Raw genomic sequence first — 12,630 nt, forward strand, 5'->3', positions numbered from 1 at the left:
TAACAATATTTTGTATTAATTGAACCAGTATTTTCAAAGTTGAACAAGAATTTGGGAAACCAACTCAGACATAAGACACATTGTCTGAAATGAAGCTCTCAGAAATTGAAACATATTTTAAGCTTTATGATGATTTTTATATTTCTCTCATATATATATATACATACACACATCTACATCTGCATATGTGTATATGTGTATATATATACACACACATACTTAATGGGAGGGCTTTAGCTCCTTGGAATGTTACAAATGCTACCTTTGGTGTTCTCTTAAAATTAAAAAGTGACTAAAAGACTGGATCTTGCAGGCTCTTAACAGCATGAAGAGTTTTTGCTCTTGAAAGCAGTCAAATTAAATTTGTGAGTATTTTGTAGATGCAAATGGTAACCCACTAACCTAATTTGGATCTAACCAAATGTTTCCATTGGTAGGATACCATATCACTAGGGCATGGACTGAGCTAATTACTGATGAAAGCAAAAGCGACATTGTAGGAACCAATCCTGCAACCTGTTGTGTTCAAGCCAATTCTTTCACCGGGTGTAATCCCAGATGCTCACCAAAGTAATTCCCTGCAGCGTCACAGTTTTTGTTATTAGGTTTAGCTATAATTTTTTGTTAGCTTTTCATTTTTTTCACCTGCTAGGCTTACTGTGTGTCTTATGATCTATCAGGTTGTTAGAAAATACAGGTATATAATATCAGTATAATCACTTGGGAAACAGATCTGCAGTCTGCACCAAAACTTGATGTAGGTTTTACTGCACTGAAATTTCAGGAATGTTTAATATATATTACTACTGATAAATACTGAGCACTTGTATGCTTAAAATCATAAACTCAAATTTTGTTTCTTCATCCACATTTTAGAAGTTCTGTTTATCATTTATACTCTTTGTTTTAATTTTATCTTCTATTCAGACAGGACTATGAAATCAGTGGCTTGTAGTCCTTTCAATTTTTTTCTGTTTGCACTTCTCTCTGTCCCACACAAGAGGAATACTTGACTATTACAAACCTTTCTGGCTTCAACTGCTTGATTAAAGTTGTGTCAATAAAAAAATTTTCAAATCAGGCTTAGTATGATTAAAAAAAAAAAATTAGCATAAACAATGTTCCTATAATGAGCTCCACTAATACTTTTTGTGTTCTTTTCATAGCAGATTACTGTATACTTGCATCTAATTATAGTAAATCCTATTACATTAATTTTCATTATACTGGTAATCTGATTAAAATAGTATACAGCTGATCATCATATGTATTATAATATGACAACTTCCTTCCTGAAACTGAAAAATGGTTTTCATATTTCTAGTAAGTGTGCAAACATACAACTAGACATGTAAAGCAGTCTTCAGCTTGGATTTGGAACAATTTCAGTACATTCATGAAACACCCAGATAGCCTTCAGGCTGTATAAGTCATGGATGTGGAAACATCCCTATCACCATTTAAGAAAACATTAATGAAGCTAAATAAAGGTCTGAATTACTACTGATTTATAAAATGAGGCATGCATACAAATTTTGTCAGGAAACACTACTTAAATTTTAGTAATACTCTTTCATTTTTCTCTGGATATTCTGATGTGTACAGCTGTCATGCCATACAGAACTCACTATTCAAGAAAAAAAATAATGTAGGGATATAAGGAATTAGTCTTTGTAGACAATTGAGTACCATTTTATGAGTTGGTTCTCATTCCCCAGTTTTCACAGTGGTTCAGGAACATATTTGCCACAACAGTTCAGATATATTGGAGGCTGAAGAAAAAAAAGTATCCTAAATGTTAGTTTTTCAGAATACCACACCCTTGCTTCAAGGAATGATTATCTCCTGCTTTCACAATCTTGCCTTTTCTTTTAAACACTGTGCTTGGAGGCTTCCCCATCAGGCGTAACGTCTGAAAATGAAAGCTACTAGTGACTGTACATCCCAGAATGATAGCAAGATCTGGTAACACCTCACCTCAGTTACATACTCTCACAGTTCTAACAACACACAGTTAGCAAGACTAATTAATTTGTTCTTTGTATACTGAGGTTGTGATGTGTTACAGATAGCAATCTATTTCTTAGAATCTTTCCGGGGAAGTGTTGTTACTTAAGCTTCTTTTTCTTTTGCATTTCACATTGAAATCATATGCTTGGTGATTTCTTCCCTCCAGTAGTTTTCTACATGAATAAACTGTATCAGAGTGTACTAATGGTATTCATGCATATGCTTTTTTTTTTTTTTTTCCTACATTAAGCTTATTTTATCCTGTGAGAGGGTTATGCTTGTCAGGATTAATGTGATGTTTGGATATTTTTCCTTTTCTTTTTTTAAGAGTAAAATCTTAGAAGTTTGCAAGACATGACTAAATATAACAGTACTGGATAATGGCAGTACAAGTACACTTTGTTCTAGCCTGAATTCTTCAACAGCATTCCTATTTTTGCAGTAATAGGTATAGAGCAGCTTTACATCAGACCTGGTAGAATAGCACTATTTGTCCAGGAAGCCATTACTAAATAGCCCTGAATGCAGTGAAACTGGGATACTTGACAGGAAGTTTCTTTTAAGTATGTCAATTGCTTAACAGAGCAAACCATTTCTTCATAATCCATAGTTAAATAAAAGTTATTTATTCTGTGATGATATTCTTGTTCTGAGAGAACATGGTGAATATTCCTGCCTTCCAAAGCAAAATTATTTGCCTCTTTTTATTTTGACAACTACATTGATGACGTATTTTGGAAAATGCAAGTTAGTTGTAAGTGACTGTCAGTTTATTACTATACCTGGTTAGCCCCATAGATTTTTGCCAATAATCAAGCTAGCTTCTCATGAGGACACTTAAAAAATGTAAAAACCTCTCCCTTTATAGACTGTCAATTGTGCAGTGAAGTGTGAAAGGACAATTCCTAAGTAGGTTTGTGTGCTTGGTTTTTGTTTGTTTGTTTGTTTTTAATTCTTTCCTGATGATGTATTCAGCTTTGTATCTTCACATAACAGTTTATGGAAGAAACAGTAATAGATCAGAAAAAGTACTTGTGTTATATAAAACATATATACATTCATGTGGGAATAGACAAGCCCTCACATATCAGACAAAGGTACAGAATTTTGTATTGTAGATACATTGATAGAAAACACACAAGCACACACTTGTTTATCTTTTGAGGACAGAGAAAATAACCCCTGGAGTCACTGCATCTGACATAGTTGTAGATTCTAATGAAAGCTTGACATTGACAGGTATGATCCCTTTTTTTTGAAAAGAAAATGGGAGATGTATGAAAATCATACATGACAGACAGAAATGGCAAAAAAATCCATTTCGGTAGCTTTCTTGCCTGAATGATCTGCACTAATGCTCTTAGTTAACATAAATGTTTATTAACATTATGATTATAATTGATGGTACAAATTAATAGAATAAAATATTATTACCAAGTACTGCAGAAAAAATCCTTTTTAGTAAACAAGATTTAGATTATATTAGAGTAAAGATGGAGATCAGTCAGCTAGTGTCATGTTTTAATGCCAGGGCTGTATCAGTCTCTGGAATGTTGCCACTTTACCAACTGAACTGTGTATTAAAAAGTTCTCAAATCATATTAAATACCACAGAAGCATAGAATATGACATGTGTATCAGGATTGTTTTACCAACCACAGAATCACAGAATGGTTTCAGTTGGAAAAGACCTCCAAGATCATTGAGTCTAACTATTGACAAAACACCACTATAGCCCTGTCCCACAGTGCTATCTCTACACATTTTTAAACACCTCCAGGAACAAAGACCCCACCACTGCCCTGGGCAACCTGTTGCAATTCCTGTCCACTCTTTCAGTGAAGAAACTCTGGTGCAACTTGAGGCCATTTCCTCTCATTCTATCGCTTGATACTAAAGGGGAGAGACTAACCTGCTTTCAAGCTGTTGTAGAGAACAACAGTATCTTCTCTCAGCCTCCTCTTCTCCAGACTAAGCAACTCCAGTTCCTTCAGTTGTTCTTCATAAGACTTGTTCTCCAAACCCTTCACCAGCTTCATCGCCCTTCTGCAATGGACACACTGCTGCAGGACACGCTGCAGCAACTCAGTGTCCTTCCTGTAGTGAGAGGCCCAAAAATTAACTCAGTATTCAAGGTGCAGCCTGACTAGTGCTGAGGACAGGGGCACAGTCAATTCCCTACTCCTTCTGGCTATACTATTCCTGATACAAGCCAAGATGCTGTTGGCCTTATTGGCCACCTGAGCATCTCCAATCATTGGAGTAAAACTCATTAAAAAGAACAGGTATATCCTAGGAATGAACAAAATACTAATTCTTCAGCATACACAGTAGCACAGCATGGAGTACTGCATGAAAAGCCTCTTTTATATGCAGAGTAAAGCTAAAAATAAGACTATTCCAAAATGCAAATAAAGGATGCTATTTATTATGCTATAAAAACAGCAACAAGTTTAGTGTTTGCCTTGGTTCTAATACAATTGTGACAACCTAAAAGCGAATACAATGAAGAATTTTAAGTGTGTCATTAAGGCTTAATCTACCCTCAAAAAGTTGCTGTACATGGCAGTACTATGCCATCTATTCTGGTAAGATTATTTTTTCTTTCCATCAGATGCTGTAGCTTATACAGCTTTGCCTAACAAAGTAAGATACATCAGGAAAAAAAAAAAAAAAAAAGAAAAAAGGAGTATTTTTGCTTTTTCACTAGCACAGTTGTGTCAGCTACAGGTGTGGTTTCTTTTTCCTTTCATTATTGCAAAAAACCTACATTACTTGAACCAAAGCACCAGAACAAGAGGACACAGTCTCAAGCTGCACTAGGGGAAGTTTAGGCTCGAGGTGAGAAGAAAGTTCTTCACAGAGAGAGTTGTTAGCCATTGCAATGGGCTGCCCAGGGAGGTGCTGGAGTCAGTGTCCCTGGAGGTGTTCAGAAAGGGATTGGACATGTCACTTGAAGCCATGGTTTAGTAGTCATGAGGTCTTGGGTGACAGGTTGGATTTGATGATCTTTGAGGTCTTTTCCAACCTTATTGATCCTATGATTCTATGATTCTAATTCAAACATAGCCAGGACTTTTCAAAGTGCAATTCTGTAATGTTTCCAAAAAGTCTTCTTAGTCAGACAAATTTCTCCTCCTGTGAGCTCAGTCAATTCTGAGTGATGCAGATGACACTTTGTAAAAGGTGGCACCTAGTGACAACTGGCACTACAGGAATGTATGAAGGGCTAATGATAAAGGAAAGCAATATAAGGTTCAAAAATCCCTGTTCTAGTGATAGGCTTACTGAAGTTAAATCTAAATCAGCAGTAGATAATGCTGCTAAATCTTGCTTTGCACTACCTGGAATTTCATTATATTCTAACCATACCAGTGAAAAAGTGAGAGGCACAACTTAGGATGAAAATAGCTTTACATCACAATTACACTCCCTTATTCTTAGCTGCTGATGGGAGCTCCAAAGTACAACTGCCTCAGAGACATCCTCTAAGTTGCACTCAGTCTCCTATTGCTGACAATAGCTGGCATTCCACTTAGAAACATCAAGGCAAGGGCCAAGATTAAATCACATGCACTGCACTCAAGTCCACTTTCTCAGAGTGCCTCCATCTATCTTCTAGATACATCATTGTTCTTGTACAGATAAACCTAAGTCGAGTTTGTGCCAACCATGTCTGTTCAAGTGCAGAAGTCATACATAATATTGTAACTTGTTACAGTCTGAAAGAGCAGTCTGTTCTTCAGAGTCACTGGAAGGTCATCTTGGGGACAGGCTTTGGAAGATGCAGGGACATCACAGACTATAAGCAACAGATAGATCATAGATCTTGTTCTGAGGGAAAGTCTACAGTTAAGTTGCCAGGCAAATAAAATTAAGAAATTACTATGGTTCTGCTTGGTTTTGTAGTGAAAAAAAAACAACTATGAAACAACTAGATAAACCCAAAGTAATCTAACAGCAATTAAACTGTTTTTCAAAATGTACACTTGGTTAAAAAAAAAAATCTAAGCATCTTTCAGTTTTCTGCAGAGAAGGAGAATCTATCTTGTCAGACAGAATGAGTTTGCACTGAGAACACCAAATAGGATCAGACTGCTTCTCTTGCAGGGATATCTACTGTATAAATTTTGGCCTCAGCTCAGCTTCTTCCTGGTTCATCATGTTTTAAAATAAACTTTGCTTCTCTCATTCTCAGATTGTCTTCTCTGTGAAATGTCCATGACTACAACCAGAGCAAGACCAGATTTTTCCTTTGAGAATTTCTATGTAAGAATAACATCTGTTTTTCTAATTGACAGATGTAACATTCAAACTGAAATGTGACATTCAAACTAATACCGTCACATCATTCTTTTAGGCAGCATTTCCTACCATTTCAAGATGTAAATGATTTTCTTAATAGGATTGCACAAGTGCAAATGTGTATTTCAACTGCAATATATCTAGCACTCTACTAATGATAGTGAGAATAAAAACACTCTCTTATAACATGCATGGGCAACAAGAGGTTTCTTAGACACCTATGATGACAAGATACAAATATGGAGAAAGCAACATATTGGTTTAACATTTTTTGCTTTTAAGGCCAAGTAAGATCTGTACAGATTTTCATACTGATTTAGAATAGAATAGAATAAACCAGGTTGGAAGAGACCTTCAAGGTCATCGCGTCCAACCTATCATCCAACACCACCTAATCAACTAAACCATGCAACCAAGCACCCTGTCAAGTCTCCTCCTGAGCACCTCCAGTGATGGTAATTCCACCACCTCCCCAGGCAGCCCATTCCAATGGGCAATCACTCTCTCTGTGTAAAACTTCCTCCTGACCTCCAGCCTGAACCTCCCCTGGTGCAGCCTGAGAGTGTGTCCTCTTGTTCTGGTGCTGGCTGCCTGGGAGAAGAGACCAACCTCTGCCTGTCTACAACCCCCCTTCAGGTAGTTGTAGACAGCAATAAGGTCACCCCTGAGTCTCCTCTTCTCCAGGCTAAGCAGCCCCAGCTCCCTCAGCCTCTCCTCATAGGGCTTGTGTTCCAAGCCCCTCACCAACTTTGTTGCTCTTCTCTGGACACGCTCCAGCAAGTCAACATGCTTCCTAAACTGAGGGGCCCAGAACAGGACACAGTACTCGAGGTGTGGCCTAACCAGTGCAGTGTACAGGGGCAGAATGACCTCCCTGCTCCTGCTGGCCACACTGTTCTTGTCTACAGATAATAGAAGAAGATACAGACTTTTCAGTTAGTATACTACTAGCACTGTTTAATTCCTCCTCCTTCGTAATTTCAACTTAGCCATCCCTCGTTTCATTTAATGCTTGATCTCTCCAAAACCAAAGAAATCCTTAACAGTATCTTGAGGACTGTAGATGTACAAACTTATACTGGACATTTAGTATCCATCTGAATTTTAAAAATAATTCATGATACAGAATTTCAGGACATTTGTACACACTTCAGAGTTCTTGGCTGCAAATACAAACCTGTTCATCTCATTAACTACAGCAATACAACTACTGTGTTTCTAGTTAAAGTCCTTGGTCTTATAAGTAACATATGCATATTCTCTGCTTCCTGTCAATTACAGGCCTAGGCAGAATGCAGTCTATTACATTCTTGAGGTGCATATTACACAAAAAAGAAAAATAATCACTGAAATGCTCACCTATGCACCACAAAGCAACAATACTGTTAACAGTATTTTTCTGTCTGACAGTGCCACCTTAGGACCTTAATTCTGGGTATGTGTTACAATTCATACTATGTATATTGTAACATCTTAATGAAAAGTCACTTTGGCATGGAATTGTTCATATCTGCATTCATCAAAATATCTATGTACTTTAAAAGGGTATCTCTAGCCAAAGTATTCCCCACTGGTATTGATCAGTGTGTCAGCATTCACTTCAGGAATGTCTGCTCAGAAGGGTCTCTGATTGTATTGTATCATGTTTTATAGTAAGTTCCGAAAGCACTTGCCAAACGCCACTGTCTTCTGAACCTCTGGGCAGAGCTTGAGGAAGGCACAAGGGAGATTAAAGTTGCAATGGTAACTGTGTCACATCTAAGGCCACTATAACAGTTGAGTATTCAGCTGTTTTTGCTGAAGTAGGTGGGCACCCCTTATGTCTGCGCAGGGGGCGGTGGAGAGGGGGTGCCGCGGCGGCAGCTGCCCTCCTACAGCCTCTGAGGGAGGCTTGCGGGAAGCGCTGGTTCTGCGGCAGTGCTGTCCCGCTGGCCGGCCGGCCCGCCCGCCTCCGCATCCAGTCTCACCCTCACCCTCACCTTCACCTTTACCTTTACCCTCAACTCACCCTCACCTTAACTCACCCTCCCCTTCGCCCTCACCGCCTCCACAGGGCCTCTTCGTCAGGTGGGGAGGCGTTTCCCTCCGCCGGTCGGTTACCGCTAACCCACAATCGACACTGGCGATGGTGGGGGTTGAGGGGGGGATCATTAAAATATCATGGGGCTATTCTAGGCGCTAATGGGATTAGCGGGGAGGCCAGCGAGACAGCGGGGAGAGGGTACCGCTGCGCGGCAGCCGGGCTGCGACATGGCGCCCCTCTGATGGCGGGAGGGCAGAGCAGCAGCTGCGCCACATGGGCGGGGGCGGGATACCCCAGGTAACTGGGGTGGGGAGCAAGGCGGGAGCGCCCCGGTAGCGGGCAGGAATGACTAGGAAAGCCCGTTTATCCAGGGGAAAAGGGGAGGAGCGGCCCCACCGGCGGCCCGGCCTGTGGGGCTAGGGGGCAGAGAGGGAGGCCGAGGCCCCACCGAGGGCCTAGCGAGGGCAAGAGGCGGCAGCCAGGAGAAAGCCCAGGTGAGAAGGAGGCAGTGGGGGCAGGTGCGGGCAGCGCGGCAGGGCGCGGAGGAGGGGCAACCCCGCAGCAAGTTAGAAGCACGGCGGGGGAGAGGGAAGGTGCAGCAGCGAGTTGGGGGGGAAGAGCGCGAGGTGTGGGGGGCTGAGAAAAAAGGAGTGCGACAGCGGGAGGAGGAGGAGAGGAGCATGGGCCCAGGGGAGGGCAGAGCGCGGGAGCGCGGTGGGAGGCGGAGGAGAGCGTCAGCTGGAGCAGGGATAGCGGGAGCGCGGCGGGAGGTGGAGGAGGAGAGCGTCAGCTGGGGGCAGAGATAGAGGGAGTGCGGCAGGAGGAGGAGGAGAGCGTGAGCCGGGGGGGCAGAGAGAGAGGGAGCGCGGCAGGAGGAGGAGGAGGGGAAGAAGCGCGACGCAGGGACGGCAGATGCCTGGAAATAAAAATTTGATGATTGCATGCAGCGGCTGGAGAGACTCTGTCGGTGGCGGCGGCGGGGACGAGGCAGGGACAGGGGGGGCGACGGCAAAATGAAGTATCAGAAATACCTGACTGTCTTGCAGATGGCCATAGGGGTGACCGCCTCCAACAGGGGCAGTCTGATGCCCTTAAAGAGGAAGCTGTGGTGAGTAGGCACAAACGGGGCTGGCGGCACTGCGGCCGGGCCGGGCCGGGCCGGGCCGGACCGGACCGGGAGTGCTGCGCCTGGCCGGACGCGGGGCGCGGGCCGCGGCGGGACGGGCGGGCGGGCTGCGGGGGGCTTCCCTCGGACGTGACGGCCGCCTGAGGGGCGCCGAACCGATCCGGGCGCCGAGCAAGAGCGGGCCTGCGGCTCCCAGCGGGTATCTCTGGGGCGGAAAGTTCCCGGCCATTCACCGCCAGTCGTGTGGAAAGCGCCGGGAGGCGGCGGCGGTGCGGTGCTGCCGGAGGAGCTGTCCGCGCCGCGCCCGCTCGCCGGCCCTGGGGCCCGCCGGAGGACACTGGGCTCGGCGCTCTCCGTGGCTGCCAGCATGGTTCCCACTCCTAACGACTCACGGGTGCTACCGTACGCTGCCGGGGAGACCCACAGTCGGACGCATGGCAATGGCAGCTTCAGCAGAGGGGCAAGAGAGTAGCTCAAGCAGGGTCTGCCGCTTGCGTGACAGCCCAAATATTGCCCCCGACTGTAGCGCATTCTCCTCCTCACCCCGATTTGTGCAGAAAGCTGGGCTCTGAATTCCCCCGGCCCTGCTTCTGCTGGCAGGTGTATTGAGAAAACGGAAAAGAGCGATACAAGTCTAATAGCTTAGTGAACGATGGAGGTAGTATTGTTCGTATATGATAATTTTTATTTGAAGTCTGCTCTTCCACTGACTTTTTCCCCAGTGCTGGGTGATGTGTGCTGAACTGATTTTTCTGGATGAATCAACAATATATTATGAAAAATGTATTAAAGTATAATGGTGTAATGTGGGTGAGTAGGGCACTGACAAGCATATGGCACTGCAATACCCAGTCATTCATGGACTCATACGAGTCCACCGTTAGCTTGACTGAAGCAGTGTATTGTCATGAGGACAGAGTAGAAGGAGAAAATCTGCAAAGATGTCTGTGAATTGACATTTTTCTGGGAGGAAGATATCAAGAACAAATTTGTATACTGAGAATGTCATATCTATAAAAGATTGGGAGTAATGCTTAGGTGGTAATGGTCTACTTAGATGTTCCTGGTGAGGAAAAGTGAAGTGTCACAGAAGACATGATAGGTCATTTTATGTAAAAATAGGCAGTTCACAAATAGGAGTATTTTAATATCAGCAGTTGTAACAAAATTAGGCCCTGCATGCATTGTGGACTATGTTTTTTAACAGTTTTCCCCACGTTTTCAACTAGCGTAGACAGTCGCAAGGAAATACATTGCTTGAAGCAACATTGTGTAGAACTAGCAAGCTTTCTGTCATTAGTTCCAAATCTTGCTATTCCAGAACACAATCTGGTATATCTATTCATCCTAACAGTAATGTACAAAGTCAAATGTAGTCTCAGACAAAAATACGTGGACATACAAATAAATTCTAATAGATTTTATCAGAGGTTATATAGTGTATTCAGTGGTTTGATTTGATTATGTAAGTTACATAAAGTGTACCATACCTATTTAATTCTCCTCAAAATGCCACTCCTGTCTGTGTGCACCAGTATATAAATGGTGTGCTACTTCTTTTAAGAAGTTTAATTAAGGGCAATATAATGAAAACAGTCACATTTTCTGTTTCTCCTTGGAGATGTTTTCTTTGCTGGTATGTTAAAGTGAAGTTGCCTATATTTGCATACTTTAAAAGTAGGTCCAAAAGGACCCGATTCAGCTCCTACTTTATGTCTTCAGCTGGAGTTAGATCAGCTAAACATTGTTTGCTTTCATGGTGTCATTTGGTGCTTTTTGAGGCATAGCAAAACAGCATAGTGCATCCCCACTAATACTGTAAGCATGGCATTTCATAACATTTATAACTTGACATCATGCTGCTGCAATGCAATGCTGTGTGAAGATTTAGTTTACTAAGATTGTTAAGAAAGAAAAATAATAAAAGTTAAGTTAGATGTATGATTTACTTGAGCAGTTGAAATAATGTATTTGGGATATTCTTATTAATTGGCAACATGATATATAGTCATATTTCCTTCGAGACCTTTGATAACATTAGACATTATTTGTATGGGCAGAATGTGTGTTTATGGATTAAATACTCTTTTCTGATTGTTAAAGATATTTTGTCCTCTTGTTTTAATTTATTTTTATTTGTGCATAGTCTGTCTCAAATAATGCATTAAGTAAATCTGAATATTAGAGAGAGGCGTATGTTGCTGCTACTAAAATAATGCAAAATTTTCCAGCAGACAAACCAAAAAGGTATTCCAGGACTGTATCACTGGATATCTCAAAACTACTTAAAGAAAATAGATAAACAATGTCAGTTTGTAATCAGAGGATGCTTTTTCATCTCTTTATGTATTTACTTATTTTTATAAACTTTCAACACTCTGTACAAATGAGATTCATAAACTCTTCGATGTATTGATACATATTGTAAGTGGAAGTGAACACATAATTTAATAAAAAGGGGTTGAAATACTCATCTTTTTGTTGGTGGAGATAATCCACCTGAATCCTACTGAAAGAAAATGAAAAAGGTAACAACGTGTTATTTCTTTGTAGAGCATCTGTCACTCCAATTTTCTCCCCCCCACCCCCAAAATATAAGTCCTATTCTGTGATGCATGAAGGCAGAGCAACAAATGAAAACAAAAAAGATGGACTTCGCTCTCTCGTGGTGGTTTAAGAATAAATTGTTATAAACTAGCTGGAAATTAAACAGACAGTTGAACAAAGAGAAGGAAGCTGTGCCACAAGCTTGCGGTGGGAAGTGGTAGAGGCAGAGACTTACTTGTATTTAGTGAGCAGCTTGGTTGGTTTATGATGAGTTTTACTTGAAGCAGTAGAGTTTCGGACTTGGTGATAGAGGAAGTTGCTGTAGTCCTGAACTGCTTATTAGACCCTTTCCTGTGTTTGTGCAGTGTTGTAATCTGATATGTAGGAACCTTAATGAGACAAGTAGGATGTTTTGAATCATCTGCTGTGGGGGACAGTATTTGGATGCAAAACACTTAATCATAATGCTACTAATACAAGAAGACCATAGCAGGGACTAACGTTTGCTAAGGTGTTAAAGAAAAAACTGACTACTGGACTAGAATCAGTAGTGGACATAAATATTTACTGAAATGTCAATATGAACCTGGAGGCTTTTACAATAGGGAAATAGTAAATC

General features: G+C 41.6%; 1 protein-coding gene and 1 long non-coding RNA gene across 9 annotated transcripts in view; one reads left to right on the forward strand and one right to left on the reverse strand.

The window, feature by feature from the left end:
* Positions 1-9,519, reverse strand: part of LOC137443862 (uncharacterized) — a 31,289-nt gene extending 21,770 nt beyond the window's left edge. Inside the window, exons 1-2 of one of the 2 annotated variants that reach the window (XR_010988005.1) lie at positions 9,370-9,519; positions 3,923-4,107 (exon numbers count right to left, since the gene is read on the reverse strand). This is a non-coding gene — a long non-coding RNA (uncharacterized lncRNA). Of the gene's footprint in view, positions 1-3,922; positions 4,108-8,329; positions 8,435-9,369 lie in introns of those variants that run through there. The other variant, XR_010988006.1, reaches the window with a different exon arrangement.
* The window catches only part of TJP1 (tight junction protein 1), a 192,482-nt gene that overhangs the window by 24,652 nt on the left and 155,200 nt on the right, over positions 1-12,630 (forward strand). The window contains exon 1 of one of the 7 annotated variants that reach the window (XM_068143974.1): positions 9,235-9,446. The exons of 5 other annotated variants lie outside the window; for them this stretch is intronic. In XM_068143974.1, the coding sequence (XP_068000075.1) occupies positions 9,280-9,446 (167 nt within the window). In that variant the 5' untranslated portion in view covers positions 9,235-9,279. Of the gene's footprint in view, positions 1-9,234; positions 9,447-12,630 lie in introns of those variants that run through there. One more of the 7 variants, XM_068143973.1, reaches the window with a different exon arrangement.

The sequence above is a fragment of the Melanerpes formicivorus genome, unplaced genomic scaffold, assembly GCF_026170545.1.
Source record: "Melanerpes formicivorus ecotype bairdi unplaced genomic scaffold, bMelFor1.0.p_v2 SCAF_10, whole genome shotgun sequence".
Lineage (NCBI taxonomy): Eukaryota > Metazoa > Chordata > Aves > Piciformes > Picidae > Melanerpes > Melanerpes formicivorus.